This window comes from Anabrus simplex, chromosome X (assembly GCF_040414725.1).
Source record: "Anabrus simplex isolate iqAnaSimp1 chromosome X, ASM4041472v1, whole genome shotgun sequence".
NCBI lineage: Eukaryota > Metazoa > Arthropoda > Insecta > Orthoptera > Tettigoniidae > Anabrus > Anabrus simplex.
The window spans coordinates 193678698-193694676 of record NC_090279.1 but is presented as its reverse complement, the minus strand read 5'-3'; the positions used below and the strand labels follow the sequence as shown (position 1 = coordinate 193694676).

Genomic DNA, 15979 nt, shown 5'->3' with positions numbered 1-15979 from the left:
CCTTCCATTTTTTCTCTCTGATTAGTGATATACAGAGGATGGTCGCCTAGTTGTACTTCCTCTTAAAGCAATAATTACCACCACCACCACCACCATACATCATGATGCTACACATTTCCTTCGATTTATCAGAACTCTATTTCCCCTGTGGGTGAAGTGAAAGGGTGCATTTTCGGTACTCATTTTCATGTCGTAAAAGGCTACTAAGAGGGGAGCATCCTAATAATCTGTACTCGCTCTCTCTTCTTCTAAGCCCAAAACATACCCATTATTCTACGCTATTCTTTGTAGCGGAGAAATTTATACACGTCTTGCCTATTGTAGGCTTTGTCCATTGTTGGCAGCCCGTACATACGGGAAGTTGACAATTTACTAAATCCTATTTCTCTCTCGGGAGCTGAGATTACATTCTTGGTAAAATAATATCAGGCGTTACGAAACCGTGGTATTGTCATTAACCTGTTGCAACATTGCTAATCCTTGGTTACGAAACCGTGGTATTGTCATTAACCTGTTGTAGCATTGCTAATCCTTGGTTACGAAACCGTGGTATTGTCATTAACCTGTTGCAGCACTGCTAATCCTTGGTTACGAAACCGTGGTATTGTCATTAACCTGTTGCAGCACTGCTAATCCTTGGTTACGAAACCGTGGTATTGTCATTAACCTGTTGCAGCATTGCTAATCCTTGGTTACGAAACCGTGGTATTGTCATTAACCTGTTGTAGCATTGCTAATCCTTGGTTACGAAACCGTGGTATTGTCATTAACCTGTTGTAGCATTGCTAATCCTTGGTTACGAAACCGTGGTATTGTCATTAACCTGTTGCAGCATTGCTAATCCTTGGTTACGAAACCGTGGTATTGTCATTAACCTGTTGCAGCATTGCTAATCCTTGGTTACGAAACCGTGGTATTGTCATTAACCTGTTGTAGCATTGCTAATCCTTGGTTACGAAACCGTGGTATTGTCATTAACCTGTTGCAGCATTGCTAATCCTTGGTTACGAAACCGTGGTATTGTCATTAACCTGTTGTAGCATTGCTAATCCTTGGTTTCGAAACCGCGGTTTCTGGACGCTCGTTTTTCTCGCTATTATTCTCCTCAGAAGTAATTCAAAGCAGTATTCAGAAGGCACTGATATTTTCTACAGCGGTGCCTTACAAACGCCCAAAATCTAACGCGTGCAAACCGATGCGAAGAGATTTGTGCACCGTGCATCGGTCCAACTCGGCTCAGTTCGGACCAGCGTTTTGTCTCGGGGAAACTCGGCTAAGCTCGGCTCAGCTCTGCTCAGATGGTGGAGTGCTGCAGAGCAAGTGAGGAAGGGCGAAACAGGCTTAAACAAAGGGAGAGAGACAGCACTACTGCCCAAAATCGAGGAGTGGAGGATCTGCTTTCTAGTCAACCTAGCGAAGTCGTGTTTTTCACCTTGCACCGCGCAGTGCACTGGCGCATGCACCCTGAGAGGCCCTGTTCCACAGTCATGTGACTCTAATTTATCCAGTTCCCGACTGTTTACGTTTTGTCTGGAATCGTCAGCTGTCTTTTTATTTCTAGGACAAATTTTATTTAAATTACTTTAACCTTGTATAAAAGTTTTATAATCATGTTCCTGTTCAGCATCACTGTGGTCATTTTATCATATCTTCTATTACAAACCTGTATTTCTAAGATGAATTATTTTTGTTTCCTTAAGTTAGTTTAGGTTATCAGTATCAACCGATATAGAAGAGGAAGGCCGAATGAGAACGCTAAATTTCAGTGCACTTGAAATAGAAATGCTCGCTGACTTAGATTACTTCTTGCGGAAATAGGATTATTTCTATGAGTTGGAAACTCGAGTTGGTCACCTATTAATTGTTCCAAGGAGGCCACAGCCTGTTTCTCTCCGTTCATCATCCTCAAGATATTGTAGATATACGACATGGGGTGCCAAATCCATGTTAACGGTAAGATCACGACAGTTTGGATGCATGCAATGTGAGGTTATATCGCACACTCACGACTGGTAAAACTTTAAATTGGATCGCGACACTTTGATACACGTAATATACAACTTACTCGTGACGTTATGTAGCGCACGTAGGCCTTTAAAAGCCTTGCTTAGCAGCTTAACTACTCGCTCAAGACCGGTGAACTTTCACCCGCAGTAAAACGTCACAAATTTCCAAACCGGGGTTATTCCCCTATCGGTGAGGGCGGTAGAATAACACTCACGGTAACCCCTGTAAGAGGCGACTAAAAGGGGCCCCAGGGGCTCTGAATTTGGGAGCGTGGATTGGCGAATATGGGACCTTCGGCTGAGTCCTGGAATTGCTTCCACTTACTTGTGCCAGACTCCTCACTTTCATCTATCCTATCCGACCTCTCTTGGTCAATTCTTGTTCTTTTCCTACCCCGATGGTGTTAGGTATCGAGGCCTAGGGAGTCTTTAATTTTCACGCCCTTCGTGGCGCTTGTCTTTTTTTGGCCGATGCCTTCATTTTTCGAAGTGTCGGATCCCTTCTATTCTTTTCTCTCTGATTAGTATTAATAGAGGATGGTTGCCTAGTTGTACTTCCTTTAAAACAATAATCACCACCACCACCACCACCACCTTTACCACGGTTAAGTCGTAACCGAGAGTGACGCACCCGGCCATTTGACTGTCAACTTCAATATCAAGTTGGTTTCGACTCGTTCGGTCCAAAGGACCATGGCCTTGAAAGCGACCGTTGCTTAGACCGATGGCCTACACATTACGAGGTGTTGAGTGGTCAGCACGACGAATCCTCTCGGCCATTATTCTTGGCTTTCTAGATCGTGCCCGCTATTTCACCGTCAACAGCTCCACAATTGTAATCACGTAGGCTGAGTGAACCTCGAACCTACCCTCTGATCCAGGTAAATATCTATGACCTGGCGAGAAATCGAACCCAGTGCCTCCGGATAAGAGGCAGGCATGCTATATTGATTACAATTCCTCTGTTGGATATCGTAAACCGGTTGTAGATGGTATGATCGATGAGAACACTTGTCCAAATACAGTATATCCGCTGATGAATGATTTTCAAACTGTATTATTATTATTATTATTATTATTATTATTATTATTATTATTATTATTATTATTATTACTGACCATGTTCTAAGGTCACATTAAGTTAATTATACAGTCCGGCAGGCCTCACTGAGTCATCATCTGCTGAGTTTGTTCTCCATTAGTAAGCTCGTAGCCTTGTTTTATTACTAAGCACACACAATATTTGTTCCCATAAATGAACTTGACCTAAAAACCTTCACTCTGCGACATACATTTTCACTGAGATGAGTTTCTGCAACTGTTCGATTAACTTCATTTTAGACATCCTGTATCTTCCTTTTCTGACATGAATACGTCTTAGAGCGGTATTACACTATCAAAGCACTTGGATGCATATAACTTGGATCAAAGAAATTTGATAATCTTTGATAAAAGAACTTCTTGGATGAAAACCCATCTTGGATCAATCTTTGACGAGTTTCTCCATGTTGTTATATTTGATCAAAGATTTCGTGATAAAGGTGAAAGATAACCTGGTAAAAATGGCCAGTAATTAAATTGGAGCTTCGCTGCTGTGAAACTGCTTATTGCATTGTATGAGGAGAAAGATTTGCTGTTTAACACAAAGTCCAACAGAGACTTGCGATTAAAGAAGTATACCATATGGTAAATGAACTTTCAAGGGTTATTACGGTTGAGGACCGAATACTTGGCTGTAAAGATTAAGGTAATTGCTGATATTATTACTTTTTTATTATCTATGCCTAGTGAAACTTAAGTGTTATAATTAGGAACATAAAGTAATATAACAATTACCTTCATCTTTTTAGGCAAGTACTGGGTCCTGAGAACGTTTATTTTTCTCATATCCTCAATCGCAATTCCCGGAATACTTGTAATATATTGTATACTGTATACATTTGGGCGTGCTCCAGTGGCAAGAAAACGAAGAGTTACAGCCAGCCCCTCTTCTATACTTATAGCATTTCTCTAGTGGGTATTTTGCTTCACCACTAATGGAGCAAATTTCTCAACCAACTTCTGAAATACGTCTATGCCCATTGTTATGAATCTCCGGTATGATTGCGAGTCCTCTCTTTTCAAATTCATTCATTACTAGCAGTTTCCCGCTGGCTCCGCCCGCAATGTACAAAGTATGGTGTTGTTCGTTACTATCCTCACTGATGTATTTGCAAAGTTTCGAGTTAATGAAATAAAAGCACATGATCTGTTGTGGTAATAGAATGTAATATTATGTCAAAAAACACTTGAAAATACATCACACAAAGAAATGTTCCTTGGAACAACACTACGCGCCGAACTGTTAAAAAGTCCTTCAAAGATCTTCGTCATGGAGACAAATGTACTCATAACTTTTCTCAGAATGCACAAATTTAAGTAGCTATTACCTCAAAAGAAAGCGCTTGATCCACTGAGTGTTTTTAGATCAAAACGAACTGCGTATCTCAATTAGAACGAAAGATATGATTGCTTCAATGAGAAAAAATGTTGAAGAAATGAGACGTCAAATTGAATGTGCATTCATAACCTTCCTCAGAATCAACCAATTTGAATAGTTAAAAGCTGAAATGAAGGAACTTGATCCACTGAGTGTTCTTAGGCCAAAACGAACTCCATAATTCAATTAGAACCAAAGATTGCTTCAAAGAGGCAGGAAATTGAAAAAAATCAAATAATTTCAGGAAGGCGGAAGTTACAGTAAGTGATTTATAGTACTTGATGACAAATCTGTGCACGAATTCCTTTCGGTTTTTTAAAAATGAAGGAAATCGACCGGATAGAATGGCCGGACTGACTGACTTTAGTTTTTTTTTTTTTTTTCGCTATTTGCTTTACGTCGCACCGACACAGATCTTGCGGCGACGATGGGACAGGAAAGGCCTAGGAAATGGAAGGAAGTGGCCGTGGCCTTAATTAAGGTACAGCCCCAGCATTTGCCTGGTGTGAAAATGGGAAACCACTGAAAACCATCTTCAGGGCTGCCGACAGTGGGGTTCGAACCCACTATCTCTCGGATGCGAGCTCCACAGCTGCGGGCTCCTAACCACACGGCCAACTCGCCCGGTCATAATTTTTTTTAAATATATAGATTGTATTCACAATTCCCATTGAGCTTCTCCTCGCAACCCATGACCTCACCCAAAATTTCAGACTTTTCTTAACAATAGTCCTATAATTATTATTGCACATGCACATGCAATTAGAGCAGGAGCCTGATCAGAATCCTTTTTTGTTTACACACACTTCTCGGAAAGAAGACTGCGGAGTTTGTTCAAGATACCTGATGTACTGTAACAGCACATCTCTGATTACAACATGGAGTCAAACATTGATCAAATTATTTCATCAAAGTTGTTATCCAAGTTCCTTGATAGTGTAACACAGGACTTACGGCTGGGAATCATCAGAAAATATTTTTATCATCCCAACAACCAGAAGCGTATAATGCAATCGCCTTATTCTTAAAAGACACCGATTTAAGATTATAAAGTTTGATGTGATACTATTTCAGAAAAACTACGTAAACATACTACAGTTGCAGTGTCCCAATTTGTTCTTTTGTTTGTTTTTTTTCTCTTCGTATGTGTGTGCGCGCATTCTGTACGGGCTCGGAACGTAATACCATTATAATACTATGGAAGATTCATAGGTGTATATGTATTCTAAGTGTATATTTAATGTATATGCTTTGTTATCTAATGTATATCTAGCTGGCTGTTTGGTCTGGCACCTAAAGCCAATAAATTAATTTAAAAATCAGAAAATATGCGTAACGTGATGCGACAAAATGTCACATTAGTCGTTACCGTAGGCCTTGGTCGCCAAAGGTGAAAGACATACTCATGATCATTAGGTTTTCGCAAAGGAAAATGTTTATTTTTCGGGAAGAAGCTTTGTTAACTTCAATTGACATATGGATTTATCTCAGGTAGTTCTTAAAAAATAGTTTAACCGTTGTTTCTTAGGATTATTATTTTATGAGGAAGTACATCTAGGCAAACATCCTTCTTTGTTTTGTTTGTCCAGGCGTTGTCCTGTTACTCTTCGGGGTCTAACATTATATTTACCAGAAGATACAAATTGAAGGGGTCCGACACTTAGAAAAATGATGGTATCGGCCAAACAAAGACAAGGGCCACGAGGGAGACTCCTTGGGCCTCGAAAGATCTATGCCGTCGGGGTTGGAAAAGTACAAGAGTTGATCAAGAGAGGTCAGATAGTACTGATGAAAGTGAAGAGCCTGGCACAAGTAAGTGGAAGCAATGCCAAGGCTCACCTATGGGTCCCATGGTCGTCAACCCACACTCCGCATTTAAGAGTCCCTTTTAGTCGCCTCTTACGACAGGCAGGGGATACCGAGGGTGATATTCTAATGCCCCCACCCACAGGGGGGTTAGGATCTCCAGAGCTTCTTGTAAACCGGGTGACGAAATCTCCGCCATTCACCTTTCATGACCGCAAGCCATTTAACTGAGCGAGATGGCCGTGCGGTTAGAGTCACGCAGCTGTCAGCTTGCATTCGGGAGGTGGCAGGTTCAAACCCCACTGTCGACAGCCCTCACAATGGTTTTCCGTGGTTTCCTATTTTCACATCATGCAAATGCTGGGGCTGTACCTTAAGATCACGGCCGCTTCCTTCCCATTCCTAGCCCTTTCTTATCCCATCGTCACCATAAGAGATATCTGCATCGGTGCAACGTAAAGAAAGAAAGAAAGAAAGAAAGAAAGAAAGAAAGAAAGAAAGAAAGAAAGAAAAGGACAAACATCTTTTTGACACCCCCTCGAAAGTTAAGTTCGTAGGTGAAATTTCGGAACAGCTTTGATATTACGACGGGTGTCAATCAAGCAGATGGCTCATTTTCATTACTGCTCAGTCTTGTGCTAAAGAAAGTAGTCCGAACCTGGGAAAAGGGGAAACAAACAGGGATTAATATCGGCAAGCTAGTTAAAAATAAAATTCACATCAAATGTCTTCGCAGATGACCTGGAAATTCTGTCCAACAATAGGCAAGAAGTAATTCAGTCTCTGGAAAAAACAGCATCTAGCATTGGACTCCAAATCTCATATGAGAAAATCCGATAAATGGATCTACTCGAAATTTAGACAAACAAACTGTGGTACTCGTAATTTCAAGTACTCAGGGGAAATCATCCAACCATTTCGGATTAAATCGTGAAGCAAAGACAGAATTTATAAATTACATGAAGCCTATAGAATCTCATAGAACAGGTACAACAAAATCAATATCTCGGAAAGTTCAATTAAAACACTGTAACACGGTAATTAAACGTGAATATGGATACTCACAAGAATCCCTGATCATTGGAAGCAGATCAGCTAGAAATTTAGAAAACCAAGAAAGGAAAATCCTTTTTTTTTTTCTTTTTGCTATTTGCTTTACGTCGCACCGACACTGATATGTCTTATGGCGACGATGGGATAGGAAAGGCATAGGAATTGGAGGGAAACGGCCGTGGCCTTAATTAAGGTACAGCCCCGGCATTTGCCTGGTGTGAAAATGGGAAACCACGGAAAACCATCTTCAGGGCTGCCGACAGTGGGGCTCGAACCCACTATCTCCCGAATACTGAATACTGGCCGCACTTAAGCGACTGCAGCTATCGAGCTCGGTAGGAAAATCCTTAGTAAAATGTTTACCCCAATATGCACCAGTGGCGTATACTGAGGGATATCAAGGCTATCAGTGAAGCCCAAACCTACATCATTGTAGGAAGACACTGCAAGGCTGCTGTTGTAGGAGTAATATAGTTTTCTATTTATTGGTAGTACTGCTAAAATGAAATGCAATCTTCCAGGTTTAGTGTTTTTTTTTTTTTTTTTTTTTTTTGCTGCAATCTAACCCGTGATCATGGGTCGGACACCACAACTGATCTCCCGAGGAAGCTAATAAACCGGTGAACGATGGGTACGACCGCTGTAAAATTCAACATTTTTATTTAATAATAATGCTGCATGGCATTTGTATGAGCTTACTGGTGACCTAATGAGAATAAAACGAATGGCGAAGACGTCATAAACACTCAGTCCCCAAGTCAGGTGAATTAAGAGTACGAGCGGGTTAATTCTGAAAACTGAACCGGGGCCATCGGACCAAACGCAAGCATTCTATCCATTTAACCACAAAGCCTGACTTTAATTTGCTTTTTTTTTTTTTTTGCTAGGGGCTTTACGTCGCACCGACACAGATAGGTCTTATGGCGACGATGGGATAGGAAAGGCCTAGGAGTTGGAAGGAAGCGGCCGTGGCCTTAATTAAGGAACAGCCCCAGCATTTGCCTGGTGTGAAAATGGGAAACCACGGAAAACCATCTTCAGGGCTGCCGATAGTGGGATTCGAACCTACTATCTCCCGGATGCAAGCTCACAGCCGCGCGCCTCTACGCGCACGGCCAACTCGCCCGGTCTTCAATGATCAGGGTTGAGCATTGGCAGTAGCAGAGGCCAGGGCAGTAGCTTGTGAAGCAGCCTTGATAACACAGAAGGCTTCTCCGTTGGCTTGACGTTCACTAAACCAACCAGCGAAAAGGGGTAACATAAGTCTAGTAGCAGCCCAGGTCTTGATCCCAGCAAACGCCAGTGATATGCACAGAAGGAGTGTGGATGAAAAGGTGTCCTGAGTTATACCAGCATTCTGAGAAAATATCACAATTAGACAAAGACGATTGAAATTTTCTGGCCATATTTAAAGAATGGATGATGAAAGAATTAATGAATGGATATTTAATGACGGCTCCTCACTAAAAGTCAAGAATAATTGGATAATGGAAATTGAAAAAGACCTTCAAGAAATCAACGTAACAGGCGAAATTATATGGCACAGGTCTATAGTTGGGCCCACAAGAGTTGAAGTCTGACCGGCGAGAAAAAATTGACTAACGCTGCTCGGAATTGTTCCGTTGCAATGGCAACGATAGATACCAGAGATGCCACATTTAAGGATGCTATCTCCACGTGGGTTGGCTTGCTCTGAGTCGCTTTTGTGGTATTATTCGGAGTAGTACTGTGTTAGCTATGTTAGTTGTTGCTGGTTCGTGTAATAATTTAAGTGTTCATTTCCTGAATATTGTTTTCGTTGTTAGTTTATTTTTTGTAGGTTAATTAGTGGCTAGTTGTACAGTTCTGTTCTCTATTAAACATCAAGTATTTATCGGCAATGACGTGTTCTGTCTTAAATGCCGGAATTATTAGCGCGAGCTTAGGAACGGGCTAAAGTTTTTTGAATTCCATTAGGCTAACATAGTTGATTAAATATTCAGCCTGTATGAAAGGATGGTGTGCTGCAGATGGTGGTGGTGATTATTGTTTTAAGAGGAAGTACAACTAGGCAACCATCCTCTATATAACACTAATCAGAGGGAAAAATAGAAGGGATTCGACACTTCGAAAAATGAAGATATCGGTCAAAGAAAGACAAGGGCCACGAAGGGCGTGAACATGAAAGACTACCTAGCCCTCGCAAACCTAATAGCGTCGGGGTCGGAAAAGAACAAGAGTTGACCAAGGGAGGTCGGATAGGATAGATGAAAGTGAGAAGCCAGGCACAAGTAAGTGGAAGCAATACCAGGACTCAGCTAAGGGCCCCGTGGTCGCCAACTCACGCTCCAAAGTTCAGAGCCCCTGGGGCCCCTTTTAGTCGCCTCTTACGACAGGCAGGGGATACCGTGGGTGTTGGTGTTATTCTACCTCCTCCACCCACAGAGGGGTGTGCTGCAGACTGAGGTAACTATGACAACGCAGCGTACTTCGTAGTTACTGCTTTCGCCTCTCAAATGTCAGACTTCAACTTTCGTGGGCCGAGCTATAGATTTAGAACGGTGGTGAAGAAACATAATTTTTGCTGGAAAACCCAAGATGAGAACCAAGAGAACGGAAGAAAAATCACAGCAAGAGTATGAATAGATTCTGGGAAGACAGGAAAGTAGATTCATCTACTAAATAAATTCAATTGCGCTCCTTAGTTGGGCACAACGTTGCGAAGAAAAATTGTTTGACATCCAAGTAACTACTTTACCATTTTTCTAAATGCCGAAGTGCCGGAATTTGTTCCACAGAAGTTATTTCACGTGTCATGTGATGTGTTGTGTGTGATGAAAATGTACGTTAAAATATACACAGACCTCCAATCTCCGGGATAGAGGAGTTAACAAGACTCCGCGATCGACCAGGAATCGAACCCGAGACCGAAGGCCATTAAGCTGACCATGCATGCTAAGGAGACTTGGACTTCCACTTATTACTGCAACTTCATTGTTATACAGCAGTCAAACTACGTCAGGAAATTATGACCTAAATGTCGGACTCCAATCAGTGATCACCAAGTAATAATTATTATTGCATCACCCAGCAGTCGAATATATTTGTTTTTTAATCACGCCTACAGAAGGATTAGTCAACAAGCTGTGTATCTATTATAACAAACGTGCAATCACTCAGAGTGTCTTAGTAATACATTTACCTGTCCAGCTGAATTAGCATTTTACAAGATGTCTCAACTTGCAGTCTGAAGTCTGCATTGTAAGGCGTAATACAATAGCTGGTGTGGAGAAGATCGTTTAAATGGTGTGCTCAATAGTGAAGTGTTGTGCTTTAGACAACAGTACCCAAAAAATTCAATTTTGTTCTCAGGGGAAAACAACTGAAGAGTTTGGCGAGATTACGTGTATCAAAAGGAAGCTTAACATTAATATTCAGTGCCGTGAAGAAGTATGCTTCATTTCTGTGGCCTTATATTCGTAATTATTCTTTATACTATTATTCTAAGAGGCGAAAATAAGAGAGCATATCTGAATGCAAAGAAGGATAGGAAAACTGAAGAAGTCTGATATCTAATCGCAATTTTTTAAACATGTTTCACTTTGTGGGGATTATATTTTTATTGTTACTTTACATCATAGCAATGGATTGGGAAAATGATGATGAATACGTGCTAGACAGGGAAGCAGACAATTTTGCTGAAGTGTAGAAGGATATTCGAACACAATATGAACGTTTAGGAACACACAATACAGAAAAGACAGGTTGCAGAGTAATACATATTAACTGTATAATAACTGTACGAGTATTAGATACGTTAACGTATTCATCATCATCATCATCATCATCATCATCATCATCGTCAGCATCATCTGGAGCAGTTTCCAACCACACTGGGTCTGCTTGTAAGTTAAAGTATTACTATATGAATTGCTTTACGTATTAATTACATCACAATAGTTATGAAATAAGGTAGGTTTACATTTAAAAATCACAGAGACATCATAATAGAGATTAATATTAAACAAATATGTATCAACGTAGCGATGTCTTTGTCGAAGTATCAAGGCCTTGTATGACGACTTTAAGTTATTTAACCGCTTCCGGCAAAGAACTAAACTCGCAAATCATAGCAGACTGAATAAATAAATGTACATTCTACCATCGACGCCGTAGAGTCAGATATATTTTACTATATAAACTGTTCCAAGGCTACAATTTTATACTGATAGGAGCGGTACATTCTGCCTATTAAATAACTGAATGTAATACAAAAGACTTTAGACTCTCGCAAAAATAGTGTATACAATACGCAGAGTAATTATTCATTAGGAATTGTAAACTGGAAGCAAGGACATTATACGATTACATCTAACGTCTTTCAAGGGCGCCTGAAACGAAAAAAAATGAACGTCACAGAATTTTAGATAAAACGTAATAAATATAAATGCAATGCCACTCACAAAGCATAAATGCGTAAAATGTAAGTATAGTGAGGTGTTAAAACAATATTGGTGATCCCCACAATGTCCACGTTGGGATTATATTCTGTTTCCCGGATCGCGCTATCCTACGGTACCGGTTTCACATTTATTATCTTACTTCGTTTTGCTATAATAATGTATCGGCCAGATATTGTCGCCAAAGATCACAGAGTCAAAGATGTTCCACCACATCAACTGTTTCAACGCTACGATTTTATAGTGATTGGAGGTGGTTCTGCAGGTGCAGTGATGGCTAATCGTTTGTCAGAAAATCCAGACTGGACTGTTCTTTTGTTAGAAGCCGGTGGGGACGAAACTATGCTCTCAGATGTGCCTCTGTTTATGCCAGCTCTTCAGTTAAGTCCCTTAGACTGGCAATTTAAGACAGAACCTTCTGATACGTATTGTCTAGCTATGAATGGTAAACGTTGCAGTTGGCCACGGGGTAAAGTGCTCGGTGGATCGAGTGTTCTCAACGCGATGTTGTACATTAGAGGAAACGCCAAGGATTACGACCGCTGGGAAGCTTTAGGCAATCCAGGATGGAGTTACGAAGACGTTCTTCCATATTTCAAGAAATCTGAAGATATGCGGATTACAGGAAAACATGTGGACTACCCATACCATGGTAAAGGAGGTTATTTAACAATTGAAGAGTATAAATACAAGACACCAATCACAGACGCATTTCTTGCAGCTGGTCACGAAATGGGCTACCCCACTCGTGACGTAAACGGGGAGTATCAGACCGGATTCACCCCGTCACACGGTACTTTAAGGAACGGTTTGCGGTGCAGCACGGCGAAAGCCTTCTTGAGACCGGCGAGAAAAAGACCGAACTTACATGTCAGTATGTTTTCGCACGTGACCCAGATCTTATTCACCGAGGATAAGAGAGCGTATGGTGTAGTGTTCAGGAAGTTCGAAGGCAGTGTCCATGTTGTGTACGTCAAGAAGGAAGTCATCGTGTCGGCAGGATCAGTGCAGTCCCCTCAGCTACTGATGCTCTCTGGAGTGGGCCCTAAGGAACACCTAGAATCCCTACGAATACGGGTGAGTAACTTTTATCCTTCTTCACAATGAAGCCTGCTAGGGAAACACGTGTCAATTTCAATTCAGCCTACCTCACTGTTCCCTCTTCCGTTCTTTCCAGTATTCCTTCATAATTGCGCTACGCTTTATTCTTATCACCTTAGACCATTTTGGCCCGGGTTCGCTTGTAATGTTGAAAATATTTCTTAGCAGAAAAATTACGGGTCCCCATATTATGAAAAACGTAAAATTAACCGATTTCCTCAATTGTGCCGAAAGTTCAAAGGCTAATGGGACCAGAAGGGTTTCAAATTTTGAGTCTTAAGGTCTATTCACACATATCCGTGATGTGTCAGTGCCGTGACGTATCAGTTCCGTGACATACGTGACGTCTCAGTGATGGCTATCCACACCTCGGTTACGTGAACGATGTTGATCCACGAAATATCACTGTAATATTTGTCACAAACGAAATGTAATCATCGATTTACTCAAATAAAGTCTCAAATCCCAGGTTGATTAAGAAATACTGTCGTTACTAGCAAGAAATATGTATACGTATTTACTGCTTGTAAATAGGAGTCCATGATGTTGCATTCCGTGAAACAGCAAAAATATCGTTGGCGACAATACTCAATATCACGGAACGGATACTGCACTGATACTGACGCAGAAAATACGGCACTGCGCCGGACAAGTGTGGGCATGACAGTCAGATTCAAAGGAACGATATGAACCATCACTGACACTGATGCAATTTCACGGCACTGACACGTCACAGACATGTGTGAATAGATGGCTCTATCAAATAAAGAGACGCATTTCGAAAATCACTTCCGGCCTAAATGCAGTTCCGTAAAAACAGCCTAAAATCGCGTGTTTCTTTTCTCGTTTTCTTTTTGATTCAAATCCCAGCCAAATCAACTCATTTACATAATAATTTCTGTAATGTGTTTCTAAATTCAATACCCTCGGGAGTTTTTTGATTTTTTGAAAAATTTCCACACCGAATGTAGTTATAAGGGCTTAAGTGAAACTCTGCACTGACTCACATTAGCGCTCGTAGTGGTAGAAAAAACCAAACTGCTAAACCGGATAACGATGAATAAGGAATAAATACATAATGCATTTACCTATGATTTGTAGTAAGGATGTAAAGGAGAGAGCATATTTGTCTCTCGTAAGATCCCAACTAGAGTATGGTTCCAGTGTACGGGACGCTTACCAAGATTAATTGATTCAGGAACTGGAAAAAATCCAGAGAAAAGCAGCTCGATTTGTCTGGTCGATTTCCGACAAAAGAGTAGCGTTACAAAAATGTTGTAAAGTTTGGGCTGGGAAGACTTGGGAGAAAGGAGACGAGTTGCTCGACTAAGTGGTATGTTCCTAGCTGTCAGTGGAGAGATGGCGTGGGAGGACATCAGAAGACGAATAAGTTTGGATGGCGTCTTTAAAAGTAGGAAAGATCATAATATGAAGATAAAGTTGGAATTCAAGAGGACAAATTGGGGCAAATATTCGGTTTATAGGAAGGGGAGTTAGGTATTGGAATAACTTACCAAGGGAGATGTTCAATAAATTTCAAATTTCTGCGCAATCATTTAAGAAAAGGCTAGGAAAAAAACAGATAGGGAATCTGCCATTTGGGCGACTGTCCTAAATGCAGATCAGTAGTGATTGATTGATTGATTGATTGATTGATTGATTGATTGATTGTTTGTGATGATGAGTGAGTGTAGCTCATATCCCTAGGACGTTCAACACTGAGTTGTTTGCCTGAAGATTTTGATTCTTCCTTGGAATCCTCTCATTCTTAAAACTTTTTTTAAAAAATCTCTTTCTATAGTTTCCCCTTCTCTTATTTTATTTATTTCTAAATCTTTCTTGATCTCTTCGTTGTTGACCTTTTCTCCCAAAGGTACTTAAATATCTGTTTTGTCAATCTGTTGTCATCCATTCTATAGATATGTCCAAAAAGTAGCAATCTCCTTTTTTCTTACTGTTTGTGTTACATTTTCTCTGTTCTGGTATGTTACCTTATTTCTTCTTATTTTCTATTGTTCTGTTGTTGTCGTTGGACCTGATATTTTTCTCATGATTCTTCTTTCTAGTACCTCCAGTTTATCTACAAAATAGTTCAACTCTAGACATTCACTTGCGTAAAGACATTTTGGTTTCTCCACTGTATTGTAGTGTCTTGTTTTAAAATTTTCAGGTAAGCACTTCTTGTTGTAAAAATTTTTGGTGATGCCATACGCTCTTTCCACATTGTGTAACCTTCTTCTTCTTGTAGTGCCTTCTCCATTACTGCAGGTTGGACACAATCACAGCGAAGTCTGTACGATGGTTAGCTGTCCTCATCGGTCTTTTAGAATCTAGCCCTGTCCAATCCCGTAGCTGCTCAGCCAAGAGTATTTTCTTCGACCGCGACCCCCTACGTCAGGGCCTCTCAGAGTGCATGCACGGTGCAAAATACGACTTCGCTTGGTTGACCAGAGTGCAGACCCCCTCTCTTCGATTTGGAGCAATAGCGCTGTCTCTCTCTTTCCCCACGCCTGTCTCGATCGCTCCCCCTGTCTTCATCTTCCTCAGTTGCTCCGTAGCGCTCCAAATCCGAGCCGAGTTGAGCCGAGCTTAGCCGAGTAGCCCAGAGACGAAGCGTTGGTCCGAGCCGAGCCGAGCGGGGCCGATGCACCGTGCACAGGAACTCCGCGCCCCTGTTTGCACGCGTGAGACTTTGGGTGTTTGAGAGGCCCTGCCCTACGTCCAGCAGTTTTACCCTGCACGATGAATTAGTAGGTTATACTTTTCATTCCCCATAATATGCCCAAGGTAGGCTCTCTTTCTTTTCTTGATTGTATACACTAATATCCGTCTCCTCCCCATGCATCTGAGTACGGCAGCATTGGAGAGATAATCAGTCCACGAGATCCGTAACATCCTTCGGAACATCCACATCTCAAAGGCATTTATTCTCTTAATGGCGTTACATTTCAGAGTTCATGTAACAGCACCGCACAGAAGGAATGAATATACGTAACATCTGACGATGTTGTGATATGTCTCCAAGCTGACACGCAGTAGATTCCTCATTTTCAGAAATCTAGCCATTTCTATTCGTACGCGGATCTATAAATGCG

The 15979-nt window shown here is 41.2% G+C and overlaps 1 protein-coding gene across 1 annotated transcript in view; it reads left to right on the top strand.

Annotated features, from left to right (window-relative positions):
- The first annotated feature begins 11828 nt into the window (after positions 1-11828).
- Positions 11829-15979, top strand: part of LOC137503056 (glucose dehydrogenase [FAD, quinone]-like) — a 29352-nt gene continuing 25201 nt past the window's right edge. The window contains exon 1 of the mRNA XM_068230473.1: positions 11829-12860. Within this exon, the coding sequence (XP_068086574.1) occupies positions 11850-12860 (1011 nt within the window). The 5' untranslated portion in view covers positions 11829-11849. The remainder of the gene's footprint in view (positions 12861-15979) is intronic.